This window comes from Myxine glutinosa, chromosome 4 (assembly GCF_964187855.1).
Source record: "Myxine glutinosa chromosome 4, kmMyxGlut1.1, whole genome shotgun sequence".
NCBI lineage: Eukaryota > Metazoa > Chordata > Myxini > Myxiniformes > Myxinidae > Myxine > Myxine glutinosa.
The window spans coordinates 197985723-198000989 of record NC_136264.1 but is presented as its reverse complement, the minus strand read 5'-3'; the positions used below and the strand labels follow the sequence as shown (position 1 = coordinate 198000989).

The window sequence follows — 15267 nt, the reverse complement described above, 5'->3', positions numbered from 1 at the left end:
CCCGAGCCCCTGTGCGACCACCCCCCAGAGCTCCGAGGTGAACTGGGGGCCGCGGTCGGACGAGATGTCTGAGGGGGCGCCGAACCGGGCGACCCAGGTGGCGATGAAAGCCTGCGCGATGTCCGCCGCCGTCGTCGACGCCAAGGGCACGGCCTCCGGCCACCGGGTGGTGCGGTCCACCATGGTGAGGATGTGGGTGAAACCCCGCGAGGGAGGCAGAGGTCCCACCAGGTCCATGTGGACGTGGTCAAACCGGCGTTCCGGCACCGTGAACGGGGCCAACGGGGCCTGGGTGTGCCGGTGCACCTTGGCGCGCTGGCACACGAGGCACGTCCTGGCCCAGCCGCGGACGGCCTTCCGGAGGCCATGCCAGACGAACTTGTTGGCGATCAACCTTTGAGAGGCCCTCGCGCCTGGGTGGGACAGGCCGTGGATGGCGTCAAACACCTCGCGCTGCCAGCCCGCGGGCACGATGGAGCGAGGCTGCCCGAGGGAGACGTCGCACAAGAGGGCCGCGCCCGCGCTGTCGAATGGCACCTCGGTGACGCGGAGGCCTGTGACGGCGGTCCGCAAGGTCTGGACGTCGGGGTCAGCGGCCTGGTCCGCTGCCATCCGGGCATAGTCGATGCCGAGGTGGACTGCGTGGGCGACGGCCGGGGAAAGGCAATCCGCCACCAGGTTGTCCTTCCCCGCGACGTGCCGGATGTCCGTCGTGTACTCGGACACGGCCGAGAGGTGACACTGCTGCCGGGCCGACCACGGCTCGGTGACCTTGCCCATCGCGAAGATCAGCGGCTTGTGGTCGACGAAGGCCGTGAACGCACGGCCCTCGAGCAGATGGCGGAAGTGCCTGACCGCCAAGTGAAGACCGAGCAACTCGCGGTCGAAGGTACTGTAACGGCGTTCGGGCGGGCGAAGCTGCCGGCTAAAGAACGCCAGCGGTTGCCAAGCTCCACGCACCCATTGCTCGTGCACCGCGCCCACCGCGTAGTCCGAGGCGTCGGTGGTGAGGGCGATCGGTGCATCGGGCGCCGGGTGCACGAGCATGGTGGCATTAGCCAAGGCAAGCTTTGCGCCCGTGAACGCCATGTCCATCTGCTCGGTCCAGGTAACGTCGCCTTTGCCCGGCTTACCTCGGAGAGCTTCGTGCAGGGGGAGCAGGAGCTGGGCGATACGGGGCAGGAACCGATGGTAAAAGTTCACCATGCCCAGGAACTCCTGCAGCCCTCTGATCGTGCGGGAGCGCGGAAACCCCTTCACCGCCTCCACCTTGGCTGGCAGGGGAACGGCTCCGTGCCTGGTGACACGGTGCCCCAGAAAATCGATTATGGCGACGCCGAACCGGCACTTTGTGGGGTTCACAATCAGGCCATGTTGGCCCAGGCGTTCGAAGAGCGTGCGGAGGTGGCGTAGGTGCTCTTCGCGGGACGTGCTGGCGACGAGGATATCGTCCAGGTAGACGTAGACAAAATCCAAGTCGCGCAGGACGCTGTCCATCAGTCGCTGGAACGCCTGAGCCGCATTCTTCAGACCGAAGGGCATCCGCAGGAACTCGAAGAGTCCAAAAGGCGTGATGACCGCCGTCTTCAGGACGTCCTCCGGCCTGACGGGGACCTGATGGTAGCCGCGTATGAGGTCCACCTTCGAGAAGAAGGACATGCCCGCCAAACGGGCGGAAAAGTCCTGAATGTGGGGGACGGGGTAGCGGTCGGGAGTGGTGGCGTCATTGAGACGGCAATAGTCCCCGCACGGTCGCCATCCCCCGCCGGGCTTCGGCACGATGTGCAGCGGCGACGCCCAAGCGCACTCCGAGCGCCGAACGATGCCGAGTCGCTCCAGGGTAGCGAACACCGCTTTTGCCACCGCCAGCTTCGTCGGCTCGAGGCGGCGTGCCCGGGCGTAGACCCACCGGTCTAGACCCACCATTCACCCGCCCGACGGTGGGGATGTGATGGGCCACCCCGTGCTTGACAGCCCCCGCCGAGAAGGTGGGCCGCGTGAGGGCCGGGAAGCCGGCGAGGAGGCGGGTGAATTCGTCCGCTGCCGGAAGCGTACAGATCAACGTGGCCAGAACCGAACCGTTCGGCAAGCCGCTTAGCAAGCCGCTCGGTGAGCCGCTCGTTGAGCTGCTCGACGAGCTGGGCAGCGCACAAGCGAGCGAGCTGAACATCTCGGCCTGGACAAGACGTCTGCGCTTTACGTCGACCAGGAGCCCATTAGCGCACAGGAAGTCCGCGCCAAGCAGTGCCATGGGCACGTCGGCGGTGACGAACGTCCATCGGAAAACCTGCCCTCCGAACCGCAGAGAGAGGCAGCGTTTTCCGTACGTACGGATGGGCGTCCTGTTCGCGGCAAGCAGCGCGGGGCCCCCGCCCGCAGCGTGCTTGTCTGACGTACCGGCGGGAACGACACTCACCTGCGCTCCCGTGTCGCACAGGTAACGGCGCCCGGATAAGGTGTCCGTTATGAACAGCAGGCTACTCGAATGGCCGGCGCTCATCGCCACGATTGAGCGCCGGCCCGGGCGTTTCCCGACCTGTCGAAGGAGCATGGCGGATGACACTGCCGAGCCTCGTGGCCGAACTTGGCGTGGAACCAGCACCAGGTGGTGGAGCTGGAGGAGTGCGGCTGGCTCCGCCAGGCCGGTGGAGTTGGCGGTTTTCCCCGCGGTGGCGGTTTTTGCCACGGCGGTGGGCGGGGCGTGGCGGCGGTCACGAGGTGCATATCAGCATGCTGCGTATGCTGTGTAAGCTGATGCTGTGGATCAGCATCATCAGCAGCATCAGCCTCGAGGTCCGTGACGGCCGCGCCGACTCTCGCCCGCGTATCCGAAGCCGCGAAGTACCTGTCCGCCTCGGCTGCCAATGCTCGGGGTTCCGATAGCACGGACCCGGCCAACGCGAGGCGAACCTGCGCTGGAAGTTTGCGACGGAAAAGCGCCCGGAATAGAGAACCGGGGGCTTCGTCGCCCAACAGTGACAGCATATGGTCCATTCGGACCGACGGGCGCGTGTCGCCGAGCTCGGGGAGATCCAGGAGGCGGTCGGCCCGTGCGTCGTCCGTGAGGCCGAACGTGGCTAGGAGTAGCCGCTTGAGTGCCTCGTACTTGTGGCCGTCCGGTGGGTGGCGAAGGACGGACACAACTCGAGCGGTCGTGCCGGGCCCGAGGGAGGCGACGACGTGGCAGTAGCGTGTGTCATCGCCGGTGAGGCGCCGAAGCTGAAATTGGGCTTCGGCTTGGACGAACCAGACTTCGGCCTGGGCCTCCCAAAATTCGGGAAGTTTAATCGACATTGCGTTGTTGTTTGCCATTGCAATGGCGTCGTGTTCGGAAGGATCGCTACGGCAGATCCAACGTCGAGGTCACCATATGAAGCGCGATGCTGCGCGCTAATGCTTACGCAAGGAGCAAGCGGACAACGCGTTTCATAAAAGAGTCTTTATTGAAAGTACTCAAACTGCAGCACTCAGCTGCTCCGGGCTGCGCGCCCCATGTATATCTTGAGGCCACGCCTCTCTCTCGGGCGTGGCCGCCGCCCACTTGGTGCACGGAATGATGTCACCACGCCAGTGGGCTTTCGTGTCCGCCACAATATTGTATACATATTGTATACATCATAAACAGAACATAAATAGCCATTGAACAGTTTCGCTGCTCAATTTCAGGACATTTTGTCTTTGTGCAAGGAAGCGATGGAGTTTCAATGAAGACTGATAAATTGGTTGTCAGAGAGTGTGCACCTCCATTGGGACCATTTGTATCTTTTTTAGCCATTTCCAAATCGACCATCGGGAAGGTCATCGGGAAGTGGAAAATTACAGCCAACAGTGAGAGCGTGATTGGATCTGAAAGACCATCGACAATCACTCCAAAGGCTGGAGAACCCTGCGGTGGATTATGTGGATTATAATATGGAACAGCTGTGTCTTCACCTCTGTGTTGTGAACAGAGTTGACTCAATGACATCAAACCTCCATGATTGATGGAAGGGCTCGGGGAGTCGTTTTTATTTCCATGCAAGAAACAGTACAGTTTTAGACTTCATGCAAGACCAGGAAGGGCAGTTGCACGCATGACATCACATGGTGATGTAACAATATGTATCATGGGTTAACGATATGTATTAATGGCAACCTACCGTGTGGGAAGTGGTACCTACTGTAATGCACCGTATACTACAACGGTTCCGCCATGTCCTTCAATGAACGTAACCAGTAGGCCTATGACCAGCCCAGAAATTACTCACATACACACACATACACCAAAGCTGTGACTATATCATGGAGCCCACTGGTCTAGGCTACTAATAAAGAGAGTAGGTGCAGCACGAGAACCAGTATAAAGAACAGCAACAAAAATAACAGGAAACTTCAGCACCCAGTTCAGTGAGCTCCATGAACAACGCCAATTGAGCTTTACTTGCAAAATCACATGGACACATTGGGCGTTCTGCATGGAGGGAACATTTCTGAAATTAGGGGAAACTGGTTGAGAGTCATGGAGTGCATGGAAAAACGCATGGAGCATGTAAGCAAAAGGTATAATCCCAACATGATGTCCAAATAGGAAAATAGACACGTGACTGTGGTTACTACAGCAGCATCAGAGGTCCTTTAGCTGCCATCCCGCGCCATATATATATATATATATATATATATATATATATATATATATATATATATATATATATATATGTATATATATATATATATATATATATATATATATATATATATATATATATATATATATATATACATACATATATATAGAAGCAGAGACTAGTTACCCTGCGCTCGCAAAGCGAAAAGCAGGGTTAAGCATTTGGTTGAGTACGTGTGGCGGTACGTGCGTGCATACGTGTCTGCATCTTACTATAATTCACCAAATGTCCGTCCGTCCATTCGAAGGTACCGCAAAAACGGCTCAACCGATCGCAACGATATTTTGGGTGGGTATTCCTGGGAACCCTGGGAGTAAAATAGGCTATATTGTTTTTCCAAGTTTTCCAATTTTCCAGTTTTTCCAAACACGATGGAATAATATTTACCGATATGAACAGTGATGTGGCTTTTGTTGAAATTCTACAAACTAGGGCATTGCCCGTACGTGGGTGCCCGTTCCTTGCCAAAAAAAAAAAAAAACGCTACCCGTACGCTCTACCCCGCCCGTACGCCCGTAAACAAAAAATAACAACGCTCTTCGCTTCCGCCCTTCGCTCTGACTGAATTGGGAGAAATAATGCGCATAAGAAATCGAATTACGTACCGTAATGGCGGTCAGCTCGTAACGCGCACACTGTCCGGAAGTTCGCATATCGCATATCTATCTATCTATCTATTAATGCCCATTTATTCAATTATCGCCAACGTATTTTGGCTTTTTGCAATTTAATCGCAAGGAAAAGTAGAAAGAGAAGAGGGAAAAAAAGAAAAGCCTTGCCTTGCTGCAAACAGCTGCTGCAAACAACAACAACATGGAAGGCTGCACTGTCCGGAAGTTGGCATATCGCAGTTACGATTATTTTAGTGTTAATGGCCAATTATTCAATTAGCGCCAACGTATTTTGGCTGTTTGCAATTTAATCGCAAGGAAAAGTAGAAAGAGAAGAGGGAAAAAAAGAAAAGCCTTGCATTAACGCATTAACGCTTGCATTGCATTAACGGTTCGGCACACGTGATAGCTCGCTGCTCTCTGATTGGTTGAAGCGTTTTTTGGACATAGCTCGGTAGGTACTTGTCCGATTAATTACAAACCTTGAAAAGGCACATCCTCGGGTCCCCAGCAATATACCTGGCAAGTTTCAAGTATATCGGACCCGTGGTTGTCGAGAAACAGCGGTCACAGACAAACACACAGACACACAGACAGACACACAGAGATTACTGGCATTATAGATAGATACTGTTTATTCTACGTACCAAGAGAGAGTAGATAGACTCCTGAGGAACTCTTCCTATATAAATGTGCGGCTCCGAAGTAACACGGCAGCGTGTGCAAAGCGACTGAGAAACAGGTGTAGCGGCCGCTTCCGTGTTACAGATTCGGCTTCACACAATGCTTAGTCTTCACACATAAACGTGCGACTGAGAAAGATGTGCAGCAGCTGCTTCCGTTTTGCAGAATTCAATCTTTTTTCAAAATGGGCGCCATGTACTGTTTAGATTTTGATGATTTGCATGTGATATGATTCAACGGATGTTTATGTGAATCGTTTAAAATAAAAAACCCTTCAATTTCTGATATTTTGCCTTTTCATTTGGGCCTCCCAATTGAAGCCCGCCCACAGGGCGGGTACTGTTGCTAGTTTTTTAAATTCATTTTCTCGGCAACCATTGGTCCAATTGGCCCAAAATTTTACCATAGGAGTGCCTCCGCCTGCAGAATTTTTTATTCATAATTATTACGTCATATGTCACGTGGTACGGACGCCATCTTGGAAAAATGTTACACCATATCTCCCAAACCGCTCAATGGAAAAAATTTAAACTCCCCATGAGGAATTCATTGTCAAGTACTCCCCTTCAGGAATAAGATATGTTGATGATGATGTCGTCGGTGCCTTCATTATGATGTCATAATTCGACAAGTACAACGCTTGATCTGATCATTATGATTTTTTTTTCTCAGAAACTGTTGGTCTGATGGACACGAAATTTTGACAATAGGAGCACCTCCTCCTGTAGTATATTTTAATGATAATCATGATGTCATAGGTCATGTGGTACAGGCACCATATTGGAAAAACCGAAAAACGTTTCACCTCTATATCTCTATACCCGCTCTGTGGGAAAAATTTGAAACGTGGCTCATTGTAAACAACTCCATATGGGGAATAGGTGTTATTAATGATGACGTCATTAGTGCCATAATTATGACGTCATAATTCGACAGGGACAATGCTTAGTCTGATCAGTTTGAAATTTATTGAGTATGATTTATACAACAATTATATTAGTGAATATAAACTTATGATGTCATCGCTCACGTGGTCTGGCAGCCATATTGGATCAAAGAAAAAAAACGTTCAAAAACAGAAGAGTTGGCTCACACCAAGTTGACTGTGCAGGGTAAGTATTCTATGAATACTATCTAGTTAAGAAAATAATTCAGCAGGTTGAAAGGGCATATGTAGGGGACATAGCCAATAATATTAAACACAACAGCAAGACATTCTTAATGTATATAAGGAGTAAGAAAGGGTTGAGAGGAGTGTGGGCCCACAAGGAATATCACAGGAGAATTGGTGGATGATGAGGGTGAGATGGCAGGATTATTAAATATATAACACTGTACAGGAATTTAGTGAGGCCTCATCTAGAATATTGTGTTCAGTTTGAGATTCTCTTCTTCATTCTCTTCAATCTCATTCTTCCCTCCGGGTCTTTAAGACAGCTGTTCCCCACCATCTCAGATCGTCCCCAATCCAAAACAATGATCTTTTCTACCTCATTTACCCTGCCACCCTTACCCCCAAGACCATCTACTTCCAAATTTCCAGTTTTTTCTTCCTGAGAGTTTGCTTCTCTATCCATCTTGTCCACCCCATGTGTCCTCCCATACCCCTCCTTCTTCCCCCATCCCTTATTTGTCCAAGTCTCTCTCTCTGTCTCTCTCTCTCTCTCTCTCTCTCTCTCTCTTTCTCTTTCTCTTCCTCTTTCTCTTTCTCTTTCTCTTTCTCTTTCTCTCTATTCTATCCTCCAACTCTGCTGTTAGTGTTTCCATCCTCTTTCTTCTGTTCCTTTTGCATCCTGATCCGTTCAGTGTTCTCGCTCTTTCATGAGCCTTCACCTTGTATACAAATACATTTTAGTCACCACTTCTGAGGAAGGACACATAGAGAGGGTACAGCATCACGCTACTATATTGATTCCGGGGCCTAGCTAGTCTAAGCTATGAGGAATGGTTGAAAGAGGCAGCGCTTTATACACTAGAACAGAGGTGATTGTGAGTGGGTCTGATTGAGATGTTTAAGATAATAAAGGGTGTGGACAAGATAGATGAAGTGGACTTTTTCAGCAGAGTGGATGGTGTTTAGGACCAGGGGCCATAGCTAGAAGGTTAAGAGGGTTGTAAGGTAGGGGTCTTTTCTCTCTTTCTCTCTATATATATAATGGTTAATGCATGGATTGGTCTTCCTGAAAAGGCAGTCACAGCGGAGAGGGTGGACAGGTTTAAATGGGATTTAGATAGGTACCTGGATGCATTGGAGATATATGGGTATTGGGATATTGGCTTGTGTGTATGATAGGTAGCTTGTATGTGGATGGGTGATGATACTGCAGTTGGTGCACAACAGGCATGGTGGGCCGAATGGCCTCCTCCTGTGCAAAGGTTCCTTGTGTATCCTTGTGTGTTGCCTTCCCCACACAAGCGCTTGACCAAAAGTTGAGAGGACTTTGTGAGCACGTAATGCACGTTTGATTTAATGTCCTGATTCTGTATGTTCTCTATCTTGCAGGTGAGTCTGAACAATGTGGACGCCCAGAGAAAAAGAATAATCTACACAGTGGCGCCATGTAAGGCCCTTTAAGTGTGCATCTACCATTGCACTTGATTTCACACAGTGTGTGTTGATCCAACTGAAAATAGAGGCCATAAGATCACTTCCAATTGAAACAGACATGCCTCTCCCTCTCCTTGCCTCTCCACAGTCCTGTCCCAATGGAGCGGCCCCCTGCGAGCAATTGCCATCACGGTACCGATCGTTGCTGCGGCAGCTGTAGCTACTATCGTGACTCTTATGTGCCGGACTGGACAACCAGGTGTGTCTGCACATTACGTTTTCCATTCTGCAGCTTAACGTCACGGCCACTGCTACTTTCTATACAGGAACAAGTGGAGCGGGTGGTTATGGAAGTGGTTGGTGGAGAAACCCAATGACTAACCGTGGTGCTGTTTGCCTCATCCTGGCCTAGTGGAGGGCGGTTACCTGGAGTTTACAGATGAAGAAGCTTCCGAAGGATGTTCACAGTTTGCGGGTGCAGCATCGACCCGCCTAAGACCGAAAGTTTTTGTGTGCTACTCGGGTCGCGATGGCCCAAAACACACGAACGCCGTTCTCTGTTTCGCTCGATTCCTGCAGGACGTCGGTGGTTGTAAGGTGTGTGGCCTCGTATAGTTGTAGTCCACCTGCTCGGGCCTAACACATTATGGAAGTCAACTACACCGCCAAAATAGTTGAAATGTTATCAAAGTTTTCTCGACCCCTTCGTTGACGTCACAACTATTAACTGTTTCTCGCTCATTATTATGATAAAAGACATCAGGTGATTGTCACGTCAGGTGACTAGTCGCATGATCTGATTTGTAAATACTAGGGCATTGCCCGTACGTGGGTGCCCGTTCCTTGCCCAAAAAAAAAAAAAACGCTACCCGTACGCTCTACCCCGCCCGTACGCCCGTAAACAAAAAATAACAACGCTCTTCGCTTCCGCCCTTCGCTCTGACTGAATTGGGAGAAATAATGCGCATAAGAAATCGAATTACGTACCGTAATGGCGGTCAGCTCGTAACGCGCACACTGTCCGGAAGTTCGCATATCGCATATCTATCTATCTATCTATTAATGCCCAATTATTCAATTATCGCCAACGTATTTTGGCTTTTTGCAATTTAATCGCAAGGAAAAGTAGAAAGAGAAGAGGGAAAAAAAGAAAAGCCTTGCCTTGCTGCAAACAGCTGCTGCAAACAACAACAACATGGAAGGCTGCACTGTCCGGAAGTTGGCATATCGCAGTTACGATTATTTTAGTGTTAATGGCCAATTATTCAATTAGCGCCAACGTATTTTGGCTGTTTGCAATTTAATCGCAAGGAAAAGTAGAAAGAGAAGAGGGAAAAAAAGAAAAGCCTTGCATTAACGCATTAACGCTTGCATTGCATTAACGGTTCGGCACACGTGATAGCTCGCTGCTCTCTGATTGGTTGAAGCGTTTTTTGGACATAGCTCGGTAGGTACTTGTCCGATTAATTACAAACCTTGAAAAGGCACATCCTCGGGTCCCCAGCAATATACCTGGCAAGTTTCAAGTATATCGGACCCGTGGTTGTCGAGAAACAGCGGTCACAGACACACAGACACACAGACAGACACACAGAGATTGCTGGAATTATAGATAGATGTTTGGTAGAGGCGACTTAGCAAAGTGAAGGTGTACTCAGTGTGTGTTAACTTTATATCTACCTACTGTACAATAAACGCCTCACTTTGCTGCTCTTGTCCTTTCAGGTGAGCATTGACTTATGGGAACAACTTATGATTAGCACTGAGGGACGTGCAGGATGGTTGAGACGGTTGCTCGACGAGGCAGACTCGGTCATCGTTATTTGTTCAGAGGCCATGAAAGTTTATCTGGATCGCCGACGAAGGCACGAGGCGGAAGGGGCGACGGCACCTGTGCCATCACGTAGTCGCTCGCGCTGCGGCCTGGGTGAGCTTTTCCTCATTGCCGTTCCGCTTGTGGCCGAGAAGCTTGAGAAAAGTGGTAACCATGTTGTCACATCACGCTTCGACTACACAACTGAAGAAGCGGTGCCTTCGGAAATCCATGCCGCACCACATTTCAGCCTCCTGGGGGACCTGCGTCGTCTTTTGACTCACCTTAGAGCTCCAAGCAACGGCGGAACGGCCCGATGGTCCGAACCGGAAGTGGCCGAGGCCTTGGTCTCACCGTCAGGACTTGCCCTGAGTTCTGCTATAGCAGATACACGGAACTACATCCAGCAGAACCCCGATTGGCTGAGGCGGCAGTGCGGCCGTCGCGGAGCGAGACGTGGAGCCGCAGGAGACGACTGGTTCGAGCAGCAACGGACACGGGACATCAGACCCCGCACGACGTCTGGCGGCAGCATGTTCGTCGTGCCAGTCGTGCGGCACATGCCGGGCGACGTATCGGGTGCGGTGCCTGGCATCGATGACGAGAGCGGAGATGAAGGAGCCAGAAATGTTTCCAAAGAAGAAGCCTCAGCCTCACAGCCATTGCTTTGGCCCCATATGGAAATAGCTTCATCCTTCCCTCAAGCTCTTCTTCGAGACTCTGGGATTTACGATGCAGGCTCCCAATCGACCGAATACCAAGTTACCAACTCACCTGAGCTATGCCACCCATCGGCAGAATGCACCGAGACAGATTCCACCACCGGTAGCATCTCCTCTTCTTCTGGTCTCGGTATGTTTGAGATTTCTCATATAGTTTGGTGTTTTGCTGTCGGTGCCATTGCGCATAAATACGATGTGTGTTACTCGATGGATCCACCTGCCCTGTGATTGTTACAATGAGGGAGGCCGTGCACTCCACACACCCGCACTCTCATCGGTGCTTAGTGCTGAAAGATACGTTACAGTGATTTAAGGTGCAACTCGGAGCTATTTTCGCCATGATTATTCCTGGAGCGCGACACATACACCAAGTGGAAAGGTGTCGCACCTTTTCACCTCAAAATTTGCTGATTGCTGATTTTCCTGATTTGAAGAGATGGATCATTAACGTTTTACCATCCCAGCCCTCTCCATTTCATTCCTGCTTACTCTGTGTAGTTAGCAATTTGGGCCTTGTAAATTTGCATATTGTAATGCATTTTAAGAATTTTTAAATCAAAATTATTACATTTTAGTTATTCAATTCCTTTTGTATCCATGCATATTAAAATTCCATAATCATTCCACCTTTTTCCCCATTCCGTGATGCGACGACGCTCATTACCTCCGTCCTCCGCCACCGAAGATGGATGGAGGTTATGTTTTCACCCCTGTCTGTTTGTTTGTCTGTCTGTGAACAAGATATCTCAAAAGGTTGTGGACGAATTCGGACGAACCTTGTTGGAGACGTTGCGTGTGTGACAGGGAAGAATTGGTTCAATTTTGGTGAAGATCTGAATATGGATTCGGATACGAGAATTATTTAATATAAGTGATTCTTCACCATTGAGTGATAGGGATAAAACCTTTATATAGCAGGATATCTCAAAAAGTTATGGACGGATTTGGACAAATCTTGATGGGCCGGTTGGGTGTGTGACAAGGACAAATATATTCGATTTTGGTGAAGATCTGAATATGGATTCGGATACGAGAATTATTTAATATTTGGGATTCTTCACCATTGAGTGATTGGGCTAAAACCGATATATAGCAGGATATCTCAAAAAGTTATGCACGGATTTGGACAAATCTTGATGGGCCGGTTGGGTGTGTGACAAGGACAAATATATTCGATTTTGGTGAAGATCTGAATATAGATTCGGATACGAGAATTATTTAATATTTGGGATTCTTCACCATTGAGTGATCGGGCTAAAACCGATATATAGCAGGATATCTCAAAAAGTTATGCACGGATTTGGACAAATCTTGATGGGCCGGTTGGGTGTGTGACAAGGACAAATATATTCGATTTTGGTGAAGATCTGAATATGGATTCGGATACGAGAATTATTTAATTTAATTGATTCTTCACCATTGAGTAATAGGGCTAAAACCTTTATATAGCAGGATATCTCAAAAAGTTATGGACGGATTTGGACAAATCTTGATGGGCCGGTTGGGTGTGTGACAAGGACAAATATATTCGATTTTGGTGAAGATCTGAATATGGATTCGGATACGAGAATTATTTAATTTTCATTAATTCTTCACCATTGAGTAATAGGGCTAAAACCTTTATATAGCAGGATATCTTAAAAAGTTATGGATGGATTTGGGCAAAACTTGGTGGAGACGTTGGGTGTGTGACAAGGACAAATATATTCGATTTTGGTGAAGATCTGAATATGGATTCGGATACGAGAATTATTTAATTTTCATTAATTCTTCACCATTGAGTAATAGGGCTAAAACCTTTATATAGCAGGATATCTTAAAAAGTTATGGATGGATTTGGGCAAAACTTGGTGGAGACGTTGGGTGTGTGACAGGGAAGAATTGGTTCAATTTTGGTGAAGATCTGAATATGGATTGGGATACGTGAATTATTTAATTTTAAGTAATTCTTCACCATTGAGTAATAGGGATAAAACCTTTATATAGCAGGATATCTCAAAAAGTTATGGACGAATTTGGATAAATCTTGATGGGCCGGTTGGGTGTGTGACAAGGACAAATATATTCGATTTTGGTGAAGATCTGAATGTGGATTCGGATACGAGAATTATTTAATTTAATTGATTCTTCACCATTGAGTGATTGGACTAAAACCTTTATATAGCAGGATATCTTAAGATGTTATGGATGGATTTGGGCAAAACTTGGTGGAGACGTAGGGTGTGTGACAGGGAAGAATTGGTTCAATTTTGGTGAAGATCTGAATATGGATTCGGATACGATAATTATTTAATTTTAAGTAATTCTTCACCATTGAGTAATAGGGCTAAAACCTTTATATAGCAGGATATCTCAAAAAGTTATGGACGGATTTGGACAAATCTTGATGGGCCGGTTGGGGGTGACAAGGACAAATATATTCGATTTTGGTGAAGATCTGAATATGGATTCGGATACGAGAATTATTTAATTTAATTGATTCTTCACCATTGAGTGATTGGGCTAAAACCTTTATATAGCAGGATATCTTAAAATGTTATGGACGGATTTGGACAAATCTTGATGGGCCGGTTGGGGGTGACAAGGACAAATATATTCGATTTTGGTGAAGATCTGAATATGGATTCGGATACGATAATTATTTAATTTTAAGTAATTCTTCGCCATTGAGTAATAGGGCTAAAACCTTTATATAGCAGGATATCTTAAAAAGTTATGGACAGATTTGGACAAATCTTGATGGGCCGGTTGGGAGTGACAAGGACGAATCGATTATATTTCGGTGAAGATCTGGATATGGATTCGGATACGAGAATTATTTAATATTTAGGTGATTCTGCACCATTGAGAGATCGGGTGAAAAGCAATATATAACATGATATTAAAAAAAGTTATGGTCGAGTTATGACTAAAGTAGGTGGACGAGCTGGTTAGGTGACAAGAACAAGCCAATTAGATTTGGGTTCAGGTCTGAATCCAGATTCAGCTTATCATTGGGATACAAAACAAACTGTTCAGCCTGGTGGAGGTGTGCTCTCTACCGATTTCCGTTCTAGTTCTATGTCTGATATGATGCTGCGGATGAATAGATTTGATGTACAAACAGAGAAAATGATTTACTCAACACGCAAACTTGTTAAATTGTCGAGTTTTTTTTGGACATTAAGTCAAGGCTCATGTAAGAGCTAAGAGTTTATTGAGCAGATGACCTTTAAAAATGTCAACCATCCTTGCCGGTATTCAATTCACTTGTTAGTTTAGGCCACAAAGACATCATCGCTATCGACAAATGCAATGTTTGGACAGGGTCCGGATTTTATCAACTTTCCCACTATTTTATTCACACAAAGTAATGAGACCTTTGGAAGATTAGGCCTCAGTGCCCTTTGAAGCTCATTCCTATTGGATATTCCGCGCGGAAAGCTCTGATTTATTTACGTCTCTGTTGTCCACAGGTGAAGAAGACGTCGTCATTCCAGAGGTCATGAAAGTACAGACACCAGAAATAGTTTCACATCTAACGAACAGCCATGTTCTGCACGTCTGAAGAATGAACAAAACTCCAACCACATACCTTGACGTGATGAACATTTTATTTGTACACCAAAGCTTCCATAAGATTCACCTTTTCCTACCTTTATATTTATCTTCCGCTCCAGATTCCGGGTCGTCCGCTCGCGAGGCTTTTGCTAATCTCTACCTTCGGAGATGCTTCCCATTGAAAATTCTTCACCTTCATGGTGACGTCATCAGATAAAAAGTACATCAGAGACTTTGCTATTGATAAAAAATATTTTGTACTTTTAATTATATGTCAAATAGCTCACGTGCTCCTCAGAGCTAAACCAGCTTTACTTCTAGCTTTTAATGTACACCTGAACCTTTTGGAACAGGAAGTATTTGAGATTGAGTTTTTGTATTTGACTTTTGCTTTAATAAACTTTTTCATGTACTTTTTGTTTAAGGGTTCTTTTAGTAGTTGGGGTATGGAGTGAGGCACAGCCTTGGTGAGCCAAATGTCCATCTTTGTGGCCCATGCACCTGCTTTTTTCTGTTTTGTAATTAATTACTTCAGTCAACGAAGGTGGTGAGAGGTTGTTTTCACCCATGTCTGTCTGTTTGTTAACTCAACTGGACTATGTCCAGCTGAGTTTTTGTCGACACCCAGTGTCCGTCGTCCGTCTGTCGTCTGTTTGTCTGTCTGTCTGTCTGTCTATCTGTCGTC

At 47.7% G+C, this 15267-nt stretch overlaps 1 protein-coding gene across 2 annotated transcripts in view; it reads left to right on the top strand.

The window, feature by feature from the left end:
- The window catches only part of IL17RD (interleukin 17 receptor D), a 72712-nt gene extending 57718 nt beyond the window's left edge, over window positions 1-14994 (top strand). For both annotated transcript variants that reach the window (XM_078776856.1, XM_068114224.2), the window contains exons 9-13: window positions 8463-8520; window positions 8656-8766; window positions 8920-9104; window positions 10233-11172; window positions 14498-14994. In XM_078776856.1, the coding sequence (XP_078632982.1) occupies window positions 8463-8520; window positions 8656-8766; window positions 8920-9104; window positions 10233-11172; window positions 14498-14589 (1386 nt within the window). In that variant the 3' untranslated portion in view covers window positions 14590-14994. The remainder of the gene's footprint in view (window positions 1-8462; window positions 8521-8655; window positions 8767-8919; window positions 9105-10232; window positions 11173-14497) is intronic.
- The last annotated feature ends 273 nt before the right edge of the window (window positions 14995-15267 follow it).